Source organism: Erythrolamprus reginae, chromosome 4 (genome assembly GCF_031021105.1).
Source record: "Erythrolamprus reginae isolate rEryReg1 chromosome 4, rEryReg1.hap1, whole genome shotgun sequence".
Taxonomy (NCBI): Eukaryota; Metazoa; Chordata; class Lepidosauria; order Squamata; family Dipsadidae; genus Erythrolamprus; species Erythrolamprus reginae.
The window spans coordinates 73,924,319-73,949,885 of record NC_091953.1 but is presented as its reverse complement, the minus strand read 5'-3'; the positions used below and the strand labels follow the sequence as shown (position 1 = coordinate 73,949,885).

Below are 25,567 nucleotides of genomic sequence, written 5' to 3'. Positions count from 1 at the left end.
GTACTATCTAATGCTGAGATGGTGATCCAGTTTTGCACAAAAGGATGGAAGTGTGATGTTCTGGGTTCTATGGTAAATGGAACTCACCTTCGGAAGGAAGGTTGGATCTAGTCTGAGGGTTACCTTGTCCGGATGGAAGAAGCATAAGTCCTGGCGGATGGACAGGGCTGCCAATTCTGATATCCTCCTTGTGGAGGTGAGTGCGACCAAAAAGGCCACTTTGCAGGACAGGTGTTGAAGGGATGCCGTGCTGAGGGGCTCGTAAGGAGCACCAGTAAGAGAGGACAGGACACAGGGTAAGTCCCAGGTGGAGTATCTATAGATGGTTGGGGGGTCTAAGGTTGGACATCCCTTTTAGTAGTTCTTGTATTTCAGGAAGACTGCATGGTTCTCGTTTGGGACCTGCAAAAACTGAGGACAAGGCAGCAACTTATCTGCGGAGTATGCTTACCGATAGGCCCTGGTGAAATACCTTCATGAGGAAGGAGATGATTCTTGGGATAGGAACATGAATTGGAGAGATTTCTTCTTGAAGGCACCATCCTCAGAACTTGTTCCAGGCATGATTATATATATATATGGTTGGTAGATAGTTTCTTGGAGATTTGGATGATTTTTATAGCGTCCGAGTCATACCCTTGAAGCTCTAGATCTCGCTGAATAATTGCCAAGCAGTCAGGTGGAACCATTCTGGATCCCAATGATAGGATGTGCCTTGCTGAAGCATATCCTCCAAAGGGGGGAGTCACCATGGGGACTCGATTGAGAAGGCTTGGAGGTCTGAGAACCAGGTGTGTCTTGGCCAGTGAGGTGCCACCACGATCGTCTGTGTTTTCTCCACTAAGATCTTGTGGGTGAGATCCGAGATGATCGGGATTGGAGGGAAAGCGTAGAGCAGTCCTTGAGGCCAAGGGCTCCTTAAGGCGTTGACTGACACTCCCAGTGATGGGAACAGGGAGAAAAAGTGGGGTAATTGTATGTTGTCAGTGGCTGCGAAGAGGTTGACCAATGGGAGACTGAACCTGAGGTATATCTGTTGAAATAGTGATGGGAGAAGCATCCGTTCTCCTGGGTCCAGGGCTTGGTGAGATAGCCAGTCCCTTGCAGATTGAGGTCTCCTGATATGTGTTCTGCTGATATGGATTGAAGATGCCTCTCCACCCAGTGGCCAGGTTTCAAGGTTTCCTGCATTAGGGCTCTGGATGTGGCTCTTGGTAGCCTTGGCAATAGATGTGGCTCTTGGTAGCCATGTTTTCCGTTAGAATCAGGACATGATGGTGTCTGATTTGGTGACGGAACTGTTTAAGTGCTAGGCAGACAACTCTCAGCTCCAGCCAGTTGATGGGTTGACAAGCCTTCTTCGGGAACCACGAGCCCTGGCATATCATACCTGTTGAGTGGGCTTCCCACCCCGATAGGCTGGCGTCCATTGTGATGACGGTCTGTGTCGGGATTCTGAAGATGGTGCCCTTGGTCAGAGCTGAGAAGAGCCACCATGAGAGAGACCGTATGACTGATGGCAGGATCAAAATGATGCGTGGAGAGATGCTGAGCCCGGATCTCTGAAATGGTAACAGGAGACAGTGAAGGTCTCTAGCATGGAGTCTACCCAGGGGGTGCTATCTATGCAGGAGACCATTTTTCCTTAGAGGGATGAGAGAAGGGCAATAGAAGCCCTCTTCTTTTGTTTGATCTGGTAGGTAAGCTCCCTGATGCTCGATTGTCTTTCTGAGGACAGAGTGGATTGGGCGGAGTCTATGAGGGCTCCCAGGTGTTGGATGGTGGTAGAGGGAACCAACTGGCCTTTCTTCTAACACATTTGTGCATAAATTCCCGTTCCGGTGGAAGCAAAGAAGGAAGTTTATGAGCGCCTTCCACTGGCTACAACGGCAAATTTTTCCATCTGTATCGAGCTTGACCTATCCTTTCCCCACCTAAACAGCCCAGGGTCTCTATTTATCTGTGGACTGGATACTGGCGTCAAAGCTGCCAGAAGCAACTGATATCAGACTAACTCCCCCAAGAAGGCTGATATGAGGGAAGCAGAAAGACATGAAAATGGTGGCTGCAGGCGGCAGGGAATAGCAGCAATAAGAAACAGTGAGCACCTTCCTCTCACTTTATTAAACCGCTTTTAAATAGCAAATTTTCTAGGGAATATCAGCTGAAATACTAGTGGCTGACACAACTTTTAAAAGTGACTGAAGTGATTTTTAAGGTGATTGGAGTTGGTGAGTAAGAAATAAGCATTGTAAGAACTGGCTGCAAAAAATCTGATATTTGAGACGAGAGCAGTAACAGCAACAGCCAAGTACCGAAGTGACTCCGAAGGTGATATATGAAGTGTGGAGGGAGAGGCTGGTGTGGACAACCATTGGAGAGGAATAAATTAACCATCTTTTGAACAACGATATCAGGTTGAACTTGACTCCAAGAGGTTAACTAAACAATGATTGAATATGGAGAGAGGAGGATTGAATTTAGGCCCTTGGATAATGAGAACTTACACCCAACTCTCAAAACTAGGATCATTCCAGACGCTGACTATCATACTAGTGAACTTTTGCTTATTTGGAATTTCAGCCTTTATTGCTACAGAGACTTCAGACATAGGGGGCAGGAATTTTGGCAGAGGACTCTTTTATTTTTTCAGGCTTGTATCTAGCATTGGTAAGATTATTATCACAGGAACAAAACTGATTGATTTAGCATCAACTCAGGGAACTATTTGATTTTGACAACCTTTTCAGATGATGCAACCTGGACTAGAGTCTACCTTGGAAGAGGCCAGATTATCCTTGGGACATATTCCTTTTTAGGAATATGCTTTTGTGTTTATATCAATTATTAGATCATGAAAAAGGACAATGCAGATTATGTTTATTGACCTTGGTGGGCATGGGAAACTATTTTTAACATTTTAATGTTTTATACTTTCTTTTTAAAAAAAAATAATTTTTATTAAATTTACAAAAATATATACAAAGGAAGGAAGAGTGGCTACATCTTGTTTTACATCATTATATCGACATATAATCACATGCTCTTATTATATTATATGCTCGGTAGCCGAGTTGGCGGTAGAGTTCCCTAGACTGGGGGACTTTAATCTGCCGTTGCTCAGTGAATCCTCAGAGGCAGCACAGGAGTTAGTGGCTTCCATGACAATCATGGACTTGACCCAAGTAATTGAGGGCCCGATTCATGATGGGGGACACACAGTCAACCTAGTTTTTCTTTCGGGGCAGTGGACACATGATCTGAGTTTAAGGGTATAGATATTTTTCCCTTGTCATGGTCAGATTATTTCCTGGTGAGGCTTGACTTCAAAATGCCAATCCTTCACCATAGGGAGGTGGTTCTGTCCCAGCTGCCTAATGGACCGGCTTGGATTCCAGAGGGAGTTTGGGGAGATACCTGATTCCCTTGTCCGCAACCCGGCAGAGTCCCTAGTGTCTGCCTGGAATAGGTCGGCATCTGGGGCTCTAGATCAGATTGCGCCTGCTGAACCTCTCCGCAGCAGTGGATCCCAAAGAGCCCCTTGGTTTACCGAGAAACTTCATTAGATGAAATGCCAGAAGAGACGTCTATAGCGACGCTGAAGGGCCAGTAAATCCGAGTCCAACCGAACACTACTAGGAACCCATATTATGGCTTATTGGCTTAGTGGCGATAATGGCGGCAAAATGTGTGTATTTTTCCGCTCTCATTGCGTCCACTGATTCTCGCCCGTCTGCCCTGGTTAGGGTGACCTGTCTCTTTTTAATGTGGAGAGAGTAGAAGATCCCTTGCAGGGTAGAGCTGAGGAATTTGTTCAGTTTCTGACGGACAAAATCACTCAACTTCAGGTAGACTTGGATTCCAATTGGACAATGTCAAGTGAGGTGACTGGGGTTAGTCTTGGTTCCATGGTATGGGATGAGGTTTATTTATTTATTTATTTATTTATTAGATTTGTATGCCGCCCTTCTCCCTAGACTCCGGGCGGCTAACAACAATAATAACACAACATATGACAAATCTAAGTTTGATCTTGTGACCCCTGATGTTTGATCCTGTGACCCCTGATGAAGTGGACAAGGCCATAGGAGCGATGAGCGCTCCACTTGTTTATTGGACCCGTGCCCTCCTGGCTGATTTCGGCCTGTAGGGAGGTGACACGATGCTGGATCCAGGTGTTAGTCAATGCTTCATTGAGTGAGGGGTCCTTCTCGCAACCTTTGTAGGAAGCGGTTGTGAGATCCCTCCTCCAGAAGCCTTCCCTGGATCCAGCCTCATTGAACAACTATTATCCTGTCTCCAATCTTCCCTTTGTTAGGTAGGTTGTTGAGAAAGTGGTGGCGCTCAAACTCCTGCAGACCTTGGAAGAAGCGGATTACCTAGTCCACTGATGGTGAACCTATGGCACGGGTGCAACAGGTGGCATGCAGAGCCATATCTGCTGGCATGCAAACTATTGCCCTAGCTCAGTTGCAACGTGCATGTGTGTGCCAGCCAACTGATTTTTGGCTCACACAGAGGCTCTGAGGGGATGAGGGAGGGCATTTTTACCCTCCTCAGGCTCCAGGGAAGCCTTTGGAGCCCAGGGAGGGTGAAACACGAGCCTACTGGGCCCACCAGAAATTGGAAACAGGATGCTTCTAGCCTCCAGAGGGCCTCTGGGGGAATGGGGGAAGTGGTTTTTGCCTTCCCCAGGCATTGAATTATGGGTGTAGGCACTCACGCTTGTGTGATAGTGCACACACATGCTCTTTCGGCACCCCAGGAAAAAAAGGTTTGCCATCACTGACCTAGACCCATTTCAATCTGGTTTCAGACCTGATTACAGCATGGAAACCGCTTTGGTCACAGTGATGGATGATTTCTGGCAGGTCCGGGATAGAGGTCACTCCTCTATCCTGGTGCTACTTGATCCCTCAGCGGCTTTTGATACCATCAACCATTATATCCTTCTGCAATGGATAGCGGTGTGGGGAGTGGGAGGCACTGTTTTAGAGTGGTTCTCCTCCTACCTCTCTGGCCAATCGCAGTCAGTATTAGTGAGAGGAGAGAGGTCGACAAGTAGGCCCCTCCTATGTGGGACACCTCAGGGGTTGGTCCTCTCTTCTCTCTTATTTAATATCTACATGAAAATGCTGGGCGAGACCATCCAACAACAGGGGGTGAGTTATCAACAATACATTAATGATACTCAGCTGTATATCTCTACCCCATGTCAGTTCAGTGAAGCGGTGGAAGTGATGTGCCGGTGTCTTGCCGGTCTGGATAGGGGTCAACAGGTTAAAACTGAACCCTGACAAGACTGAGTGGCTGTGGGTCTTTCCTCCTAAAGGCGATACCATCTGCCCGTCTTTGGTACTGGGAGGGGAAGAAATTTCCCCCTTGGATAAAGCAAACAACTTGGGTTTCTTCCTAGATCCACAGTTGAGGCTAGAACAACATCTCTCAACTGTGGCTAGGGGGGCTTTAGCACAAGTCCAACTTGTCTACCTTGACCAGGAGGCGCTTCGCAGTCAGTTACGCCCTCATCACCTCCCGTCTTGACTATTGCAATGTGCTCTACATGGGGTTACCTTTGAAGAGCGTTTGGAGACTTGAGCTGGTGCAGAATGCAGCAGCATGTGCAATAACGTGTGTACCAAGATAAACCTGTAGTACTCCAAATTTACGTGCGCTGCATTGGTTGCCATTGGGTCTCCGAATGCAATTCAAGGTGTTGGCTATCACCTTTAAAACCCTAAATGGCTCAGGGCCAGACTTTTTACCAGAACGCCTCCTCCCCCATACCTCGCTGCAGCCAGTAAGAGCTCAGAGTTGGCCTTCTCCAGCTCATGTCCGCCAAACAATGTCAGCTGGCAAGACCCCAGGGAAGAGCCTTCTCTGCAGTGGCTCTGACCCTTTGGAACCAACTGCCTCCAGAGATCCGCATTACCTCCACCTTACTGGTCTTCCAGAAAGCTGTTAAGACTTGGCTTTTTCAGTAGACCCGGAATTAGGCTGATTGTAAGTTTTTATGTTTTTATATTATTGTTATTATTGATTTTTATTATTAGATTTTAACTGTTTTTATTGTTGTTCTATTTATTCCAATTGTTAGCCACTCAGAGTTCTTTTGGAGTGAGCGGCATATAAATACAATCAATCAATCAATCAATCAATCAATCAATCAATAAATAAATAAACTGGCTTTTGTCTAGGTTGATCAAGAAACCATGGCTTTGTAACAAGACCATGGTGGAATGGAGGTCCGAGAGGGCTGCCTCCCTGGAAGGTGCATGGATTAAAATGTCATCAAGGTAACATTAGATATGGATGGGAACCAAATGGATATGAGGCTCCTAGCAGTTTGGTGGAAACCCTGGGAGCTGAAGATAGGCCAAAAGGCAAATGCCCTATATTGGAAATGACGTCCTTGATAGGCAAATCTGAAGAATTGTCTGTGGTCCTTGAGGATGGGAATGTGGAGATAGGCCTTTGTGAGATCCAGAGAGGCCATGAAATCCCCTGGATGCAGGGAAGCTATGATAGAGGATAGAGAGTGCACTTTAAATTGCCTGTATCTGATAAACTGATTTAGCTTTTTGAGGTCTAGGATGGCTCTCCATCCTCCTAATGTTTTAGAAACTACAGAGGATGGAATAAAACCCTAAACCCCTCTGGAAAGAGGGCACTGGTTTAATGGCCCTGATAAACAGGTGTTGGATAGCATCCTCCATTAGGAGCCTGGATTCTAGGTTCCTTGGGATGGACAGGAAATAAACTATTTGGGAGGGGTGGAGAGAAATTCCAGTTGGACGGTGGATAAAACCCAAGGGTCCTTAGAGGACTAGTGCCAGGCTGATGAAAACCAGACCAGGTGCCCCCCTATGGGAATGTGAGAAAAATTACCATCTGGGTCTCTTGGAAGATCTGAAGGAAGAACTGCCTCTCTGACCTCGGGTGGATCTACTCTAGAGGACCTATCTGACTGGTTCCGGCCTTGAGGGGTGTACTGACCTTGAGATCATTGAAAGGAAAATTGTTATCTGGTTGGCAAAAAGAACACCGAAAGGAGGATTGAGCTTTGGCCAGTTTCTTGATGGTCAGTCCTAGGACTTTTCTCTTGTCCGTAGTCTCTGTGAGAAGAGGTTCAAAGAGGTCTCCGAAGAGGTTGTTACATTTGAGGGGACCAATGGCTAGTTACCATTTTGTCTGACTCCAGCCTGCCAAGGGCGAAGCCACAGGAGTCTTCTGGCCGCAGTGGAGGCTGCTACAGATTTTGCTGAAAATCTGGATTCTTGAAGGATGGCATCCGTCACATATTGTTCAGAGGCAAAGATTTTATTGAGGTCTTGTTGACCTCGCAGGTCATCTGGGGAAATGTGCTACTGAATCTGCTGAAGCCACAGGAGCATGGCTCTGGCAAAGAAGGATGCTGAGGCAGCCGATCTGATGGCTCAGCTGTCGGACATGAAGCTTTTCTTTAGCATCTGTTTGAGGCGACAATCCTTGGGTTTCATAACCTCTTCGGCTTCTCCTGGCAGCTGAGTGGAGAGCCTTACTAGGTTCATCCACTTTGGGGAAAAGTAGAAGCTCTTCGTAAGAAGGGGTGACCTTGTAGAACTTTTTGTCTCTGGATGATGGATTGAGCCCCACTGATGGGGAATTCCACTGTTTTTATAAGGGCTTCTTTAAATAGCTTGGGCATTGGAAAAACATCAGTATCTTGTTCTTCTGTGAAGAAGGGGCAGGTTTCCTCAGGATTGGCTGGAGTAGATGGTGTGCATTTTGATCCTGAGCATCCAGACCTGTGGCAACCCGAGCTTTGTGGAGGAGTGACTTGAATAAAGGAAGAGGGAATATAGTGGTGGAGACGGGCCTTGGTTTGTGTCCCCTCTTTATCAGAAAGACCCTGAAATGGATCCTCTCTGGGGCCATCTTGATCATCGTCTTCCTCGTTGTCCTCCTCTGATGAGGAGGAAATGGGAGTGGTCTGAATAATTTTCTTGTTGGAGGTATAAGAGGCAGGAGGCCTGTGCCTGATAGGAGGAGCAGCAGAAGTAGAAGCCACATCGAGAGCCAGAATTCTGGAGTCAATAGCCTGAGACAGAGCAATTAGCATAGCTAGAAAGTCAGGAGGAAGGTTAGGGGGAACCTGAGAGTTTGAAAGTTCTACCCCGGGTGCCTGGTCTGGGCCTGGCTGAGAAATTGGGAGTCATCTATGGCCTCTATACCTGAGCCCCATAGGTCAGCTTGTGGTCTGTTTAGATTAGGCTCATCTAAAGCTGAGCTTGAATCCCCTGTCATAGGTAGATCTGAAGGATCTGTAGTAATAGGAAGACAAAATGATGTTTAACATTGACAAGAGCAAAGTCCTTCACCTAAGCAGAAAAAACCCTGGACACACATACAACCTGGGAGAAACCCGTCTTAGCAGTAGCGACTACGAAAGAGACCTCGGAGTCTTGGTGGACAATCAACTAAACATGAGCCAACAATGTGCAGCAGCAGCTAAAAAAGCCAACACAATCCTAAGCTGCATCAACAGGGGAATACACTCCAAGACCAGGGAAGTCTTAATTCCACTCTACTACGCCCTGGTCCGACCACACCTGGAGTACTGTATGCAGTTCTGGTCACATTTCAAAAGAGACATTGAAACTCTGGAGAAGGTGCAAAAAAGAGCAACCAAGATGATTAAGGGATTGGAAACCAAGACTTACGAAGAGAGACTGAGGGAACTGGGCATGGATAGCCTAGAGAAAAGGAGGGCCAGAGCGGACATGATAGCAGTCTACAAGTATACGAGGGGATGTCACAGAGAGGAGGGGATCACTTTATTTTTCAGGGCACCAAAGGGCCGGACGAGGAACAACGGCTGGAAGCTGACCAAGGAGAGATTCAACATGGAGATAAGGAGGAACTTCCTGAAGGTCAGAGCGATCAACCAATGGAACAACCTACCAGCAGACGTTGTGAACTCCAACACTCTGGACATTTTAAAGAGAAAATTGAACTGCCACTTGACTGGTGTACTATAGGGTTCCTGCTTAGGCAGGGGGTTGAACTTGATGGCCTTCATGGTCCCTTCCAACTCTAACAATAAATAAATAAATAATAGGGGCATTGACATGGACCTGGGCTTGAACCCTGAGATGTTTGGCAGCTTGCTGATGTAGAGATTGCAAGGTCTAGTCCCTGCGCTTTTCTGCACGAATGGGTTTGGAAACGGATGATTCCTTGACTAGAGAAGTAGAGGCCTGAGGAATTGATTCAATCTCATCCCTGGTGGCCTATTGCCTTTTGGGAACCTTTATTGCTTGTGGGATTCCTTTTGGAATTTTTGGAAGCCATGGGACAACTCTGCTGCAAGAGAACAATATTTTTAAATATTAGTCTAATAAGATTGAATCATGAATCCCAATGGCAAGGTGAGGATGCCCCAGCCCCTTGGACCTCTATGACTCTCCACTCCTCCGGAGATACTCCAGGAGGCCTTAGTGAGAGAGTGCAGGAGCTAGGCCCTCTTGAGGAAATGGTAAACAGCTAATTACTTTTCCTCCTAATAAGGACTTCCAGATTGAGGACCTAGAATAGTAGAGCGTGGCGTCGGGGTGGAACACGATCGGCTCAGGGCTTGCGGCAGGGCTTTTGGCACTAACAGCTAAGCGTGGGCAGGCTAATGGTGTTAGAATTTAACAACCGCTTGGACCTGTGTGCTAAAATGAATGCTTTAGAGCAGATTCAATAAGTAGACTAAGTCCCGAGGATGACACAAAGTGACTTTGAGTCAGATATCCTGCGCCGCTTTGGAGAAACTGGACAGTTTAAATTATAGAGAAGCGGCCGATAACAGCAAGGCAAAGGCTAACCAGTGACTGGCTATGGTTAAAGTGCCTCACCGTAAGAAAAACTCCTCCCCCTTGATAGGAGCCTAGATAACAAGGCTCTGTGACTCCTGCGTCGTTGGAGGGGGTGGAGGGAAGGGAATCAGGAAGGCTAGAGACTTTTCTGGTGATTTCAACTTCTACTGCAAATCAGAGAGGAAGAAGTGCCACCTGGTGGAAGAATGAAGAGGAATGGGACAGATTAGAAAGCCTTGCAGAGAGTTGAGCCACTACACATCCTGCTATGCAGAGGACTGAGCGAATTCTGGGGAAGGGGCAGATCCAGCACTCTTTTAAAAGATGAAGGCTCGGTTCTGATTTGTTAGGACAGCGAGCATACCCATGTGACTACTGGCCCCACTTACAGCAGTGATTTTCAACCTTTTTTGAGCCGTGGCACATTTTTTTACATTTACAAAATCCTGGGGCACACCACCAACCAAAATAACATTTACCTCTAGTCCTGACCAGGATTAGAAATCGGGACCATGGGGAGGAGTAGCAGTTTCAACTACTCGTCACAGCCATACAATGACAAGTGTGCGGCAGCCCGAGCGAGGACCTTCCTGGGTATGGCTGAGAGGCGGCCTGCTATTGGTTCATCACTAGTGGTCAGAATGAATCCTAGAAGGTGATTGGTCAGTGAGCGTTCCCTCTGCCTCCACTCTTCCTGTCGCTGATAGCTGGAGCGATTGTGAGGGGGATGTTTATGTTCGGATGGAAGCGGCTGGCAGCAGGGCGGATAAATGGTCTCCACGGGCCGTATCTGGCACATGGGCCGTAGTTTGAGGACCCATGTTTAATTTCTCCATAGCACACCTGACCATGTCTCACGGCACACTAGTGTGCCATGGCACACTGGTTGAAAAACACTGGCTTACAGTATAGAGAACATATGTTTAAAAGGTAAAAGTCTTTGGAGAGGGGCGGAAAATGAAATGAAATGAAATCAAAATCAAATCAAATCAAATCAACAAATGAAGTTACCGGTTAAGTGAGCTTTTGACATGAAACGATACTGAAATGAAGCAAACAAGTGTCTTAAAGTCATATAGCCTTGCTATTCTGGAAACTGCCCATATATAATAAAGAATGCTTGCAAATTTTGTCACTCAAATGATACAGAATCATAGTTCCAAATACATTTTCACCAAAGTATCAAAACAATACATCCAGTAAAAAGAAAATATGACTGTTATAAGAAAAGACAATAATATTAATAAAACCTCTTAAATTCTTACATAAAACTCCAAATTAATGCATTTCAGAAACAGAAAATCATTGCAAACATCTACCTCTAGACTGAAGAAGGTCAATTTCTTTCTGAGTACAGTCTACATTTATCTGGAGCTGCCTATTCATGCTTCTCAATCTTGTCATCTCCTCGGGCTAGCAGAGAGAACAAAGAACAGAAAGTAAGTAAGCTGGCAAATTCATTTAATGAAAGACATATAGGTAAATGCAGCCAATCAGAAGCCCATTCACAATTTTTTAAAATTCTCCACTTTCCATACCTTACCTTTATCCAAGGTGCATTTATAAATTACGAAAAAGATGAGTTTAAAGTATAGTCTACAGTTCCTCCTTACTGATAGTATAACCTAGTAAGATAATGTGTAAGCCCTTTAGAAAGACAGCTTTTGTCTCCACATTAAAAAAAAATGATGCTCAATATAGAAGCAAAGAATTCCAAGAGCCACAAACTGGAAAGAACAGATTAATTAATAGTTTCATCAAATTGAAAATGACTATTTTCAATATTTTGTCTATCAATTTATATGTTAAACTGTATGCCTTCTTCCCATCTTATTAATACCTATAGAGACAATCCTCAAGTTACAATAGCAATTGGGTCTTGAATTTCCATTGCTAAACAATGTGGTGCAACCTCAAGTCCACATGGGCAGAGAAGCCGGCCTGGGCTGTGGATAGTGCAAATAGTTTGATGGAGGCAGTATAAGAAGATTGGCAGAGGTCATGTATAGTCCATTGGGGGTCATGGACAGATACTATGGATAATGGGGACTGCAGGCAGGTTAACAGGGTTGTGAATGATTCCTACAAAGGACAAGCAGGATAATTTGGGGAAAGTGCTTGATACTGGACTCTCTAGGAGGCTCCTTGGGAGAAAAAGCAACAGATGTAACTTACTAGAATAACTTGCAACTTTCCCTTCCAGCTTGCCCATTTACTTTGCTTGTGAGAGGCTGACAAGGAATGGTGCAAATGACAATCATGGGAGGCCGCAATGGCCCTAAGTGAGAACCCAAACATGATGATGTGACTGTATGCCCTGCCTCCACCTGCCCTGCCTCACTTCTTGGGCATGGCAGGCTGTCTGCAGCTGCTCATGCTGCTGCTGCCCTTGCTGGGACTTTTTGCCTTCCTAGTAGTGCTGCTCTTGGCTGCTCCTGACTGGCATCAGGTGAGAAATCCCAGATCAAAAGGGACCTGACACGTTGTTAAGTGTTAAAGAGTAAATTGTGCTATTCCTAAGACACAGGATGCAGAGGTAAAATATGGATGTAGCAGATATCCAGGTAATATTCCAGAGACACGAGCAGTACTTCAAAAAACAAATGTAAAAATATTATTTACATTAGGCAAATCCGTAGTCAGTAACAATCCTAGTCATTCACAAATGCAGCAATCAATATTCTCAATGCATATACAATGCAAACCTTACTCAATACATATACAGTGATCCCTTGAGTTTCGCGATCTCGATCTTCGCGAAACGCTATATCGCAATTTTTAAAAAAAATTAATTTAAAAAAAAAACCACTTCCGGGTTTGGCTTCGGGAGTCAGCTGGGAAGCGGCGCGGCTGTTTTAAAAGGTCGCAGCCGGCCTGGGGGGCTTCCCAGCACCCCCCCGAACCCCCAACCCGGGTTCGGGGGGGTGCTGGGAAGTCCCCCAGGCCGGCTGCGACCTTTTAAAACAGCCGCGCCGCTTCCCAGCTGAGTCCTGAAGCCAAATGCCAAAGGCGAACTTCCGCGTTTGGCTTCAGGACTCAGCTGGGAAGCGGCGCGGCTGTTTTAAAAGGTCGCAGCCGACCTGGGGGGCTTCCCAGCACCCCCACGAACCCCCAACCCGGGTCTTCCCGGCCGCCCACGCAAAGGGGAAACCCCGGCTCCTCGCTGATGCCCGCCGCTCGCCCGCCCGCCAGCAAGAGGGGGAAGACCCAGGGAAGGTTCCTTCAGCCGCCCAGCAGCTGATCTGCTCGGTAGCGCAGCAGCAGCGAGGAGCCGAATCGGGGTTTCCCCTTTGCGTGGGCGGCGGGGAACGCAAACTCCACCATCTATGCATGTGCGGCCATAGAAAAAAGGGCGCGCATGCGCAGATGGTGTTTTTACTTCCGCAACCCTACATCGCGAAAAATCAATTATCGCGAGGGGTCTTGGAACGGAACCCTCGCGATAATAGAGGGATCACTGTACATAGTTAGAATACATAGTTCTTATTACACACAGTAGTCCAGTAGTCCACAGACAAACCAGAATAGAATCAAAGAGTCTCATTAGGCTCTGAGCTCTGAGAGAGAGAGATAGGGCCACCATTTTAAAACTACTGCCCCCCAAATCCTGTGCCATGCCACACACCCTAGGCAAGCCCTCCTCCTGGCCCTCTGAGGTCAAACACAGCCCTGATGTGGCCCCCAATGAAATTGAGTTTGACACCTCTGGCTAGAGGCTAAATCCTATGACCAAGGGCTAAGAGAACGAGTATGTTTAGCTCAACAAATAGAAAACTGAGGGGGAATATAATAGTAGTTTCCCAATCTTTAAAGGGCTGCCACAGAGCAGATGGCATCTATTTATTCTCCATGCCACCTGAAGGTAGTACAAGAAGCAATGGGCGGAACCTCACCAAGAGGAAATGCAATCTGGAAATAAGGAAAAACTTGGGACTGGGCGGCAAACAAACAAACAAACAAATAAATAAAATAAATAAATCCCTTCTTTTTTTACTAAAATAAATTAATAATTAAAAAGAAAACCAAAATTCATTACTATTAAAACTAAAACAACCAGCAAAACTATTAATAAAAACAGGTGAGGGCTGGGTTCTTTTCCTGTTATTATTTAAGTGCTTTTACCATATGCTTTAAATCAAGACTCACTTCTCTCTCTGTTTCTCTCTCTTTCCTGTCATTCTCTGCCTCAATCATTTTCGCATTTCTCTTTTTTCCTCCCCTTTTTTCTATCATTTCTCTCTCTTCCTTCCACTCCTCTCTCTCTCTTTCTTCCTCTCTCTCTCCTCCTTCCTCTCTCATCTCTCTCTCTCTTTCTTTCTCTCTCTTTCTCTATCTTGCTTTCTTCCTCTCTCTCTCTTCCTTCCTCTCTCATCTCTTTCTTTCTTTCTTTCTCTTTCTCTTTCTCTATCTTGCTTTCTTCCTCTCTCTCTCTTCCTTCCTCTCTCATCTCTCTCTCTCTTTCTCTCTCTTTCTCTCATTTTCCCTGTTTTCTTTCTCTCTCTCTCTTGCTTTCTCTCTCACTTTCTCTCTTGTTTTCTTTCTCTCACTCTTCCTCTCTCTCGTCCTCTCTCTTGCTATCTCTTTCTCTCCCCCCTCTTTCTCTCTGTCTCTCTTTCTCACTTTCTCTCTATTTTGCTCTGTCGCTCTCACTCTCTCGTTCTCCAGAGGCTGGCGAAAGTGATTTTCAATGTCGGGCACGCGGGCCGGCGCGCGCTCTCCCCATTACCCTGCCAGCCCGCCCAGAACATTCAAAGTAAGAAAAACCTTCGCCGGCTGCAGGAGAGGTGGGGCAGGCGTTCTCACAGTGGGGGCCGGTGAAGGTTTTTCTTACTTTAAATGTTCTGGCAGGCTGGCAGGGGGATGGGGAGAGCGCGTGCCGGCCCACGCGCCCGACATTGAAAATCACCTTCGCTGGCCCCTGCTGTGAGAATGCCTGCCCCACCTCTCCTGCAGCCCCGTCGCTGAGAGCCTGGGACAAAAGCGCTCTCGGCGAAGGTGGGAAACGGAGGAGAAAAAGAGGCGGATCGGGCGGGCAGGGGCAGCGGCGAGTAGCCAGGGGCGCGAGTGGGGGGGGGCGGGGGCGGCCACGGCTCCATGTGCGCTCTTGGAAAAGGGTGCTCAGGGGGGTGTTTTGGGGTGCGCTGGCGCAGGCGTGCGCAGCCTACAGCAGGGAACGGTGCTGGGCACAATTACTGCTGCGGGCGCCAGGGGGCCGGCACATGATGGCGGGCCAAAACCGCCCCCCCCATTTTTCAATTTGGCCGGGCCCCTGATGCCTGTACCAGTAATACTGGCCTATCGGCGGCCCTGGAGAGAGACGCTGCTGGCTCCCTCTTATAGCTGACTGCAACTCCAGCTCTTAAACTCTTATACTCAAGTATATAAGGTAAATCAACTTCCAGTCCAATTCTGCCACTCAAGGTTCGATTTATTAACAGAGCCATATTAGTTTACGCCATCGTCATTCTGATACTAGCGTCTTCTCAGTAACCACTAAGTTTAAGGCTCATCCTACACACTCACTACCACAAGTCCATCACAACACCCGAACCAGGGCAAGGATTTCACCAACTTCCTCTTTTCTTTTAGTTGATACAGAACAAAAGGCGCATAAATTATTTCTCAAAGGGACCTTTTTTCCTCCCCCCGCCAGAGGAAGTGCGGGAAGAGGGAGGCAAACAGGAGAGGGAGGCCCCCTGGCCAGGGACTGGGCAAAGGGGAAGAGATAGAGAAGCCTGGCTGCTGTTACCGATATTGCCGCTTAGCATTCCCCCACCCCCAAACTCTACCCCCTCTCACACACCTCCACCGAGCCATTCTCGGATTCGAGGCTAAGAGAGGCTCCTCGGCACAAGCGAGACAGGCGAGTGGCGAGCGCACAAACTTTCCGTGGAGCTTCTTCTTCTCTCCTCAAGGCAAAGCAGCTGGATGCTGCACAGCAGAAGCTGTCTGGGCGGAGCAGCCATGGACGATGCAGCTGCCTTGGGGAAGCAGGAGGTGGGGAAAAGGGGTGGCGGGAGGCAGTTTCTGGATGAGAGACAGAGAAGCCCAGCAGTTGTTGCTGATTCTGGCACTTAGCATTCCCCCCCACACACTGAGCTCTACCCCTACACACACACACACACACACCTCCACCGAGTCATTTTGGGATTTGAGCCTAAGAGTTCCAGGTGCCCCGACCAGAAGCCACCTCCTGTCAACCGTCTCGCCTGACCTGTCGGTGGAGGTGTGTGTATGTGAGGAGTAGAGCTCAGTGGGGTGGAATGCTAAGTGGCAGAATCGGCAACAGCAGCCGGTCTTCTCTGTTCAGCCGGGCTCTATGGTATGAACCTCCTGAAAATTCAAAGGTAAAAAATTCAGACACACACACACACTTGAAAATTCAAACACAATGTTTTTTATAACAAAATTCAAAAGAAACAAAGCACCCTTTTTGTATTGCAAAGAGCACTCTTCCCAAAACAAACTTGTAGGCTGTAAAAACTCCTTAAACAGTCCTTAAGTACTTAGCTAGCAGCTGTGAAGAAACGTCACAGCCCTCCTTCTTCCACGAATTGAAACACACACGCTTTGCTCTGCCTTGGTTTCAAAGTCTTGAAGAATCAACAGAGTCCTGAAACAGCAAGTCACAGTCCAAACCAGTACGATCAGATAATCTCCACACTGCAAGGCCAGCATGCTGCCAATTTAACAGCAGACCTAATTACTTGAACCCTACCCAACCATAGGTGGACTCAATTATCTCCTATAATAGTTTTGAAGCTGTTCACTCCTATGCATAGTTCTACGCATGCGTGGATCTATCATTATTTCCTCATCCGAATCTAAGGAAGATAAGGATGATTGACTTCTTCCTAGGCTGTCTTCCAAGCCCCCTTCCTCCATCTCACTACCTTCTGCAGAGGACAATTCACTGTCTGACTCTGTCGGCAGCAAAACAGGCCTATGACATGTTGATGTTTCCCCGGCATCCACCTCCTCAGTCCTTGAGGCAGGAGCTGGGCCAGAGCTAACCACAACATTCTCTCTCTCTCTCTCTCTCCCAGAAGCCGCCTACCACCCACCTCGCCCGCTGCCTCCCTCCCCAAGGTGGCTGCATCGTCCATGGCTGCTCTCCCTGGCCAGGGATTGCGGTGGCTTGCTTTTTGGCTGGGCACGATGGGGAAAAAGGGGTCTGGCCAGTTTATTTTATTTTATTTGTTTAGCTATATCTGTCTGTCTGCTATCTATCTATCTATCTATCTATCTATCTATCTATCTATCTATCTATCTATCTATCTATCTATCTATCTCAGACCATTTTCTACTACGGCTTGACTTCCTGGCTCCAATCCTCCCCCGCAGGGAGGCGGAACCGATTAAGTTGTTCCGCCCCAGATGCCTGATGGACCCAGAGGGCTTTCAGAAGGCCTTTGGGGTTATTCCAGATACACTCGTCCACAGTTCGGCAGAGTCTCTGGCTGAGGCCTGGAACAAGGCGGCAGCGGAGGCCGTTGACCGAATTGCGCCACTGCGACCTCTCCGCGGCACTAGACCCCATAGAGCTCCATGGTTCAACAAAGAGCTCCAGGAGTTGAAACGCCAGAAGAGACGTCTAGAGAAGCGATGGAGGAAGAGTAAGTCCGAATCCGATCAAACACTTGTAAGAGCTCATATTAAGACTTACAAAGTGGCGCTCAAGGCGGCAAGATGCGCGTATCATGCCACTTTGATTGCATCAGCGGAATCCCGCCCAGCCGCTCTGTTTAGGGTAACCCGCTCCCTCCTTAATCAGAGGGGAGTTGGGGAGCCCTTGCAGAGTAGTGCTGAGGATTTTAACATGTTTTTTGATGATAAAATCGCTTGGATCCGAGCGGACCTCGACTCCAATTGTAAAACAGAGTCGACTGACAACTAGTCAGTCGAGGTGACTGGGGCTAAACGTCTTTGTCCATCTGTCTGGGAGGAGTTTGACTTGGTGACACCTGATGAAGTGGACAAGGCCATTGGAGCTGTGAATTCCGCCACCTGTTTACTGGATCCGTGTCCCTCTTGGTTGGTTTCGGCCAGTCAAGAGGTGACACGGAGCTGGGTCCAGGAGATTGTCAACGTCTCCTTGGGGAGGGGGTCCTTTCCGGCCCTTTACAAGGAGGCACTTGTGCGCCCCCTCCTCAAGAAGCCTTCCCTGGACCCAGCCGTGCTTAATAACTGCTGTCCAGTCTCCAACCTTCCCTTTATGGGGAAGGTTGTTGAGAAGGTGGTGGCACTTCAACTCCAGTGGTCCTTGGAAGAAGCCGATTATCTAGGTCCTCAACAGTCTGGATTCAGGCCCGACTACAGCATGGAAACTGCTTTGGTCGCGTTGATGGATGATCTCTGGCGGGCCCGGGACAGGGGCTTGTCCTCTATCCTGGTGCTCCTTGACCTCTCAGCGGCTTTCGATACCATCGACCATGGTATCCTTCTGTGCCGGCTGGAGGGTTTGGGAGTGGGAGGCACTGTCCTCCAGTGGTTTTCCTCCTACCTCTCCGGTCGGTCGCAGTCGGTGTTAGTGGGGGGTCAGAGGTCGACCTCGAGGTCTCTCCCTTGTGGGGTGCCTCAAGGGTCGGTCCTCCCCCGCCTGCTATTTAATATCTACATGAAACCGCTGGGTGAGATCATCCAAGGGCATGGGGTGAGGTATCATTAATATGCCGATGATACCCAGTTATACATCTCGTCAACGAAGCAGTGGAAGTGATGTGCCTGTGCATGGAGGCTGTTGGGGTGTGGATGGGTGTCAACAAACTCAAACTCAACCCAGACAAGACGGAGTGACTGTGGGTCTTGCCTCCCAAGGACAATTGCATCTGTCCATCCATAACCCTGGGGGGGGAATTATTGACCCCCTCAGAGAGGATTCGCAACTTGGGCGTTCTCCTCGATCCACAGCTCACATTAGAGAAACATCTTTCAGCTGTGGTGAGGGGGGCATTCACCCAGGTTCGCCTGGTGCACCAGTTGCGACCCTATTTCGACCGGGAGTCACTGCTCACAGTCACTCATGCCCTCATCACCTCGAGGCTCGACTACTGTAACGCTCTCTACATGGGGCTACCTTTGAAAAGTGTTCGGAAACTTCAGATCGTGCAGAATGCAGCTGCGAGAGCAATCATGGGCTTTCCCAAATATGCCCATGTTACACCAACACTCCGCAGTCTGCATTGGTTGCCGATCAGTTTCCGGTCACAATTCAAAGTGTTGGTTATGACCTATAAAGCCCTTCATGGCACCGGACCAGACTATCTCAGGGACCGCCTTCTGCTGCATGAATCCCAGCGACCGGTTAGGTCCCACAGAGTGGGTCTTCTCCGGGTCTCGTCAACTAAACCAGCGTTTCCCAACCGGTGTGCCGCGGCATCGTCAGGTGTGCCGCGGCGAGAGGCGGCGGAGAGTGGGCGGATCGGGCGGGCAATGGGGCAGGGCGGAGAAGCCAGGGGCGCGTTTGGCCGGAGGCACCTACTGCCGCACCTCCCTGCCCCTGCCTCCCCACGGTGCCTCCGGCCAAACGCGCCCCTGGCTTTTCCGCCCTGCCCCATTGCCCGCCCGATCCACCCACTCTCCTCCGCCGCCGCCTCCTGCCTTGGGGCGAGCAATCCGGGAGTCCGGGACTGTGTGGCTTTGCGCCATGAAGAGAAAACGGACGACTTTTCCCTGCTGCCGTTTTCTCTTCATGGCGCAAAGCCACACAGTCCCAGACTCCCGGATCGCTCGCTTCTCCGGTCAGCAAAGCCATCTGCCCAGGAAAGCGCCGCGCTGGCCGGAGAAGCGAGCGATCCGGGAGTCCGGGACTGTGTGGCTTTGCGCCATGAAGAGAAAACGGCAGCAGGGAAAAGTCGGCCGTTTTCTCTTCATGGCGCAAAGCCACACAGTCCCGGACTCCCGGATCGCTCGCTTCTCCGGTCAGCAAAGCCATCTGCCCAGGAAAGCGCCGTGCTGGCCGGAGAAGCGAGCGATCCGGGAGTCCGAGACTGTGTGGCTTTGCGCCATGAAGAGAAAACGGCCGACTTTTCCCTGCTGCCGTTTTCTCTTCATGGCGCAAAGCCACACAGTCCTGGACTCCCGGATCGCTCGCTTCTCCAGTCAGCAAAACCATCTGCCCAGGAAAGCGCCGCGCTGGCCGGAGAAGCAAGCGATCCGGGAGTCCGGGACTGTGTGGCTTTCGGCCGGGCTAACGGGAGACGGCGTGAGGCCGGGCGCTGGGGACGTCTGGGAGGGCGAGGAGGCTGATGGCTGCTGCGCACTCCACTCTCTCTCCGGCTCTCTCTCGCTCTTTCTTTTTCTCTCTGTTGCTGGCGTGGTGAACGAGAGAGAAAGAGAGAGAGAGAAAAAGGAGGGGAGAGAGAATGAGAGAAAGAAAGCAAGAGAAAGAGAGGGAAAGAAAGCAAAAGAGAGAGAGAAAGAAAGGGGGGAAGGAGGGAGAGGGAAAGACATAGAGGGAGGGAAGGAGGGAGAGAGAAAGAGAGCAAAAAAGAGAGGAAGAAAGAAAGAAAGAGGGATGGAGAGAAAGAAGGGAAGGAAGGAAGAGAGAGAAAGAGGGAGGGAGAAATAGAGTGAAATGGAGGAAGATATTTTTTTTGTCCAAACTTTTCTTTAGCCCCCCCCGCCCCCCCTTCAGTGTTCCCCAGAATTTTGAAAACATGAATAATGTGCCGCAGCTCAAAAAAGGTTGGGAAACACTGAACTAAACAATGCCGCAGGGGAAGAGCCTTCTCTGTGGCGGCCCCGGCCCTCTGGAACGAACTCCCCCCAGAGATTAGAATTGCCCCCACTCTCCTGGCCTTTCGTAAGCTACTTAAAACCCACCTCTGCCACCAGGCATGGAGGAATTGAGATGCTCTTTCCCCCTGGGCCTTTACAATTTCATGTATGGTATGTCTGTATGTATGTTTGGTTTTTTATATTAATGGGTTTTTAAATAATTTTTAGTATTTATTGGATTATTATTGTACATTGTTTTATTACGGTTGTTAGCCGCCCGAGTCTCCGGAGAGGGGCGGCATACAAATCCAATAAACAAACAAACAAACATCTTATATCTATCTCTATCTATCTATCTATCTATCTATCTATCTATCTATCTATCATCTGTTGTGGTTGGCTCTGGGCCAGCTCCTGCAATGGGGAATTTGGATGTTGGCTTAGGAGAATCCTCAGGTTCCCAGAGACTTGTTTTACTGCCATCAGCTTCTGACAGCGAAGAGTCATTGCCTATATCAGACGCGGGGGGAGATGAAGAGAAATGGATGCAGTCAGCCCATTAGTGAATGATCCCATTAGTGGGTCATAGGACTCAGAGGTGGAGGATCAGTGGAGTGATGCCAGAATGGGCAGGCTCATGGCTAGAAGGGACCAAGTGCGTAGGTATCGCCGGACATAAGAGAGAACACCTATAGCTGAGGCAATTAGGCTAATGGGGTTGCTGATAAATGACCAGCATTACAGACAGCACATGTGGGAGTTTGTCAATTTGGAGTGGGATATATCGTGTTTGCCTTGTTCCTGAACTTTTACAGACTTTTTGGAATATTTCACAGCTAAGTAAATCTTGTGAACTCACTTGAAGAGGTTTGCCTGTGACTGTTAGCAAACCAAATAGCATTCTGAGAAATAAATCATTTCCACGCCTGTGCTTCTCTCAGGGTACGATTTATTAACAGTCATGTCTGGATTTGACTTGGATCATTCCAACTCTGAGTCCCTTAGATTATATCCGGGTCAAAACCCCATATCACATCCCCACACCCACAAGTGCAGTCATGTGGACCAATCCTATGCAAGATTCCTGATTCCTTCCTGTGTTCGTTACTATGGCATCTGCAGAAAGGAATGTGTGGTCACATATCTCTCTCTCTCTCTCCCACTCCCAAACTGTGTCAGGCGAACCTTTGACTTCACATAATTACTTTTGGCCTAATAGGCGGCCTCCCTTTCCGCAAAACCTGTCTCCTGGAATGATAGAATAAGTATAGGGGTTAGTACCGTTCCAGACCATCGTACCTTTCCCCTCCGGGACCCTTTGGCTTGTTCGGATAATTCTCATGGAACTGCTTGACTAACCTATCAGCACTGACATCCCGACGCTTTACCCAGGTAGCCTCCGACAGAGGGTACCCCTTCCAATGAATTAGGTACTGCAAATTTCCCCAGAAAATGCGGGAATCCAATTTTTTTTTTCATTTCATAGTAGGGTTCCCCCTGAATTACTACAGGGGAAGGGGGTGGCTGTGCGTGTGGTCTAATGTCGGACCCGATCACCGGCTTAAGCAGGCTGCAGTGAAATACAGGGCAGATCCTCCCTAAGATTCTGGGCAGCACAAGCTGCACCGTGTCCGGGTTGATTACTTTCACTATTGGGAAAGGGTCCAGGAATTTTGGGCCTAGCATTTTGCAAGGCAGCCTTAACCGAATGCATTTGGTAGACAGGAAAACTTTATCTCCCACTCGAAAAGGGGTTGGGGAGATCGATGATTATCTGCTTGTTTCTTATAGTCTTGCACTGCCTCCGTCAGCGCCTTCTTGGTATCCTCCCATCCTCTCTCCATCCACTCTACCAACGTGATAGACGAGGGAGGTTCTGTAGGTAGTTCCAGCATGGGAATGAAATCTTGACCACTGGTAACCTGGAAAGGGGTTAGTCTCGTGCTGCTGTGTATAGAATTATTGTACGCTACTTCTGCAAAAGGCAGCAATTCAGCCCAATTGTTCTGCTGGTAACTCACATAACATCTAAGGTACTGTTCCCCTAAGGCGTTAGCTCTTTCTACTGCTCCATTTGTGGAAGGATGGAACACAGAACAGAGTCCTTGGGTGGAACCAATGGTGTGGATGAATCCTCTCCAGAATTTGGCTGTGAATTGGACCCCCTGATCTGATATGATTCTATGGGGGGACTCCATGCAATCTGTAAGTGTGTTTTAAGAATAACTTAGCCAAGTGTCTGGCTGTGGGTAGCCCCGAACATGCGATGAAATGGACTTGTTTGGAGAACAAATCTATGACAGTCCAAATAACAGTGTTTCCCTTGCTCTCAGGGAGCTCCACTATGAAATCCATTGCTATTTCTTCCCAGGGTCTAGTAGGGTTGGCTACTTGCTGCAGCAATCCGGGGGGGGGGGGGGGTTCCGCGCCTATGCTTTCTGGTGGCAGAGGTGGCACAACTTTTCACATAATCTTCAACTTCCACTCTCATTCTGGGCCACCAGAACTGCCTCTGCCAGATGCAATGTTTTCAGGAACCCAAAGTGGCCCCCTAGTCTGGAGTCATGACTCCATTGGAGAATATCTAGGCACAGGCTGGCAGGCACATAGAGCTTGGTTCCCTTCCAAGCCAACTCTTCCCTCAGGGTTAGGATTTCCTTATGATTGTTGAACCACGGGTCAGTGGGCAAAGCTGACTTCAAGTTGTTTTCCCCTTCCCCCTTCCCTGGTGTAACCTGTCTCCTGGTCTGGTTTCGGATGAGAAAAGGTGCAGCTTTCTCCTTACTTTCAGGATGCGGGGAAATACATTGGATGATCGGATGTACTTCTTCCTCTCTCTTGCTATTGTACTGTGGTTTTCATGACAAAGCGTCAGCAATGAGGTTCTTCCCAGCTGAGATATGTTTCAGTGTAAAATTGAACTGTCTGAAATATTGGGCCCATCGTACTTGCTTAGGGGAAAGCCTCCGAGGGGTCTTTAATGCTTCAAGGTTCTTATGGTCAGTCCACATTTCGAAAGGAATGGCTCCGCCTTCCAGAAAATGCCTCCATGTCCCCAGTGCTACACATACAGCAAATGCTTCCTTCTCCCAAATAGCCTACCTCCTCTCAGTGGGGGTCAGCTTCTTGGAAAGGTATGCACAAGGCAGCAACTGTCCCCTTCCATTGTCTTGTAATAGCATCGCAGCTATTGCCACATCGCTGGCGTCGGACTGGATCACAAACTTCCGCTCGGGGTCAGGATGTTGCAGGATGGGCTCCTTTGCAAAAAGTCTTTTGAGCCTTTCGAAAGCCTTTTGGCATTCCATCGTCCACCTGATTGGTTAGTAGGGGCTGACCAAGTCTTTAGTAACTCAGTTAAGGGCAAGACAACTTCTGCAAAACCTGGAATTAACTGCCGATAGAAATTTGCAAATCCTAAGAAACTCTGTAATTGCTTGCGTGTGCGGGGAACTTGCCAATCAAGCACTGCCTTCACCTTGGTTGGGTCCATCTCTATGCCTTCACTAGATATGCGGTATCCCAAATAGTCTACTGACATCTGGTGAAATTCACACTTGGAAAGTTTCACATAGAGCTTAGCAGACAAAAGTTTCTTCAAGACTTGCCTCACCAATTTGATGTGGCCAGGGAGGTTCTGGCTGTAGATAAGGATGTCATCTAAGTACACAAGAACCCCGTTGTAGAGGTGGGCATGTAGAACTTCATTTATGTACTGCATGAACACGGCAGGGGCCCCTTTCAGACCAAATGGCATCACTCGAAATTGGAAACTCCCTAATGAGCAGTTGAAAGCAGTTTCCCACTCATCCCCTTCCTTTATTCTGATGCAGTAATAAGCCTCCCTTAAGTCCAACTTGGTAAAGTATTTCCCCTTGGCTAGATGATTTAGTAAGTCCTTCATGAGGGAAAGGGGATAAGTGTTCTGCACACACACACCGCATTTAGGTTCCGGTGGTCCACAACTAAGCGAACGCCTCCGTCCTTCTCCTTAAAGAGAACGGGGGCTGCTGTCCTGGAATTTGCAGGCTGGGTGAATCCCCTCTTTAAATTGGTGTCTATGTAATTTCTCAGCTCTCCCAATTCTTTCGGTGACATTGCGTACATTCTAGGTTTTGGGAGAGTTGCCCCTGGTTCAAATTCTATCGCACAGTCTATAGGTCTGTGAGGGGGCAGTTCATTGCAATCTTCCTCACTGAAAACCTTTCCCAAGTCTTTGTATTCCAAGGGCACCTTCAGGATATCTGGAAGTGTTCCTTCCTTCATTGCAACCACTGGTAAGGACCCCTCTGGCTCCTCCCGGGGAGGAGGTTTTCCTCTGTCAGTCTCTAGAAAAAGGTTAGAACCCAAGAGGATAAAAAGCTTACGATGCCCACCCTCCCAACGAAAGGTGGGAATCCATTTGTCCATCCAGGCCAGACCAAATATAACTATTTCTGACATCTTGGGGCTGACTATGAATCTCAAGAGTTCACGGTGCCGGCCTATCCTCAGCTCCACTAACTCAGTCAGGAGTGTAGGGGGAACTCCATCCACTAGAGAGCCATCCACCTGCTGGAACTGGATGGGTTTCGCTAAAGGCCTGGTCTGGATTTTTAACTTCTCCACTACGGTTTTGCTAATAAGGCATCTTGAGCACATTGTATCTATCAGAGTCCGTATTTCTTCCTCCTCCCCTGTGCTCATTACTTTAATCCTTGCTTTAATGATGAATGGATGGATGGGCTCACTCACCATTGGGTCGTCCTCTCTACCAGGCTCCTCATTCCAACTGGGGCCAGTTCCTGAAGGAATAGGTTTTCACCTTTAGCAAAATCCTCAGGAGGTCACAGCTCTGTAGTTTAAAAGGCCCAGAGACCCTGCAGAGGGGCTTCTTCAGATCCTCTTTCTGCTACTGGGCATGGCTCGGGTTTTGGGGGAGAGAGGGGTGTCAAGCAGTCTGTCCCCTTATGGCCAGTCTGGTCACATCTGTACCAATTTGTTCCCCTCATAACCCCTGAGCAAAG

General features: G+C 48.4%; 1 protein-coding gene across 6 annotated transcripts in view; it reads right to left on the bottom strand.

Moving 5' to 3' along the window:
• The window catches only part of TAB3 (TGF-beta activated kinase 1 (MAP3K7) binding protein 3), a 173,220-nt gene that overhangs the window by 15,739 nt on the left and 131,914 nt on the right, over nt 1-25,567 (bottom strand). For all 6 annotated transcript variants that reach the window (XM_070750595.1, XM_070750593.1, XM_070750592.1 and 3 more), the window contains one exon: nt 11,162-11,255. In XM_070750595.1, coding sequence (XP_070606696.1) covers nt 11,162-11,255 — 94 coding nt within the window. The remainder of the gene's footprint in view (nt 1-11,161; nt 11,256-25,567) is intronic.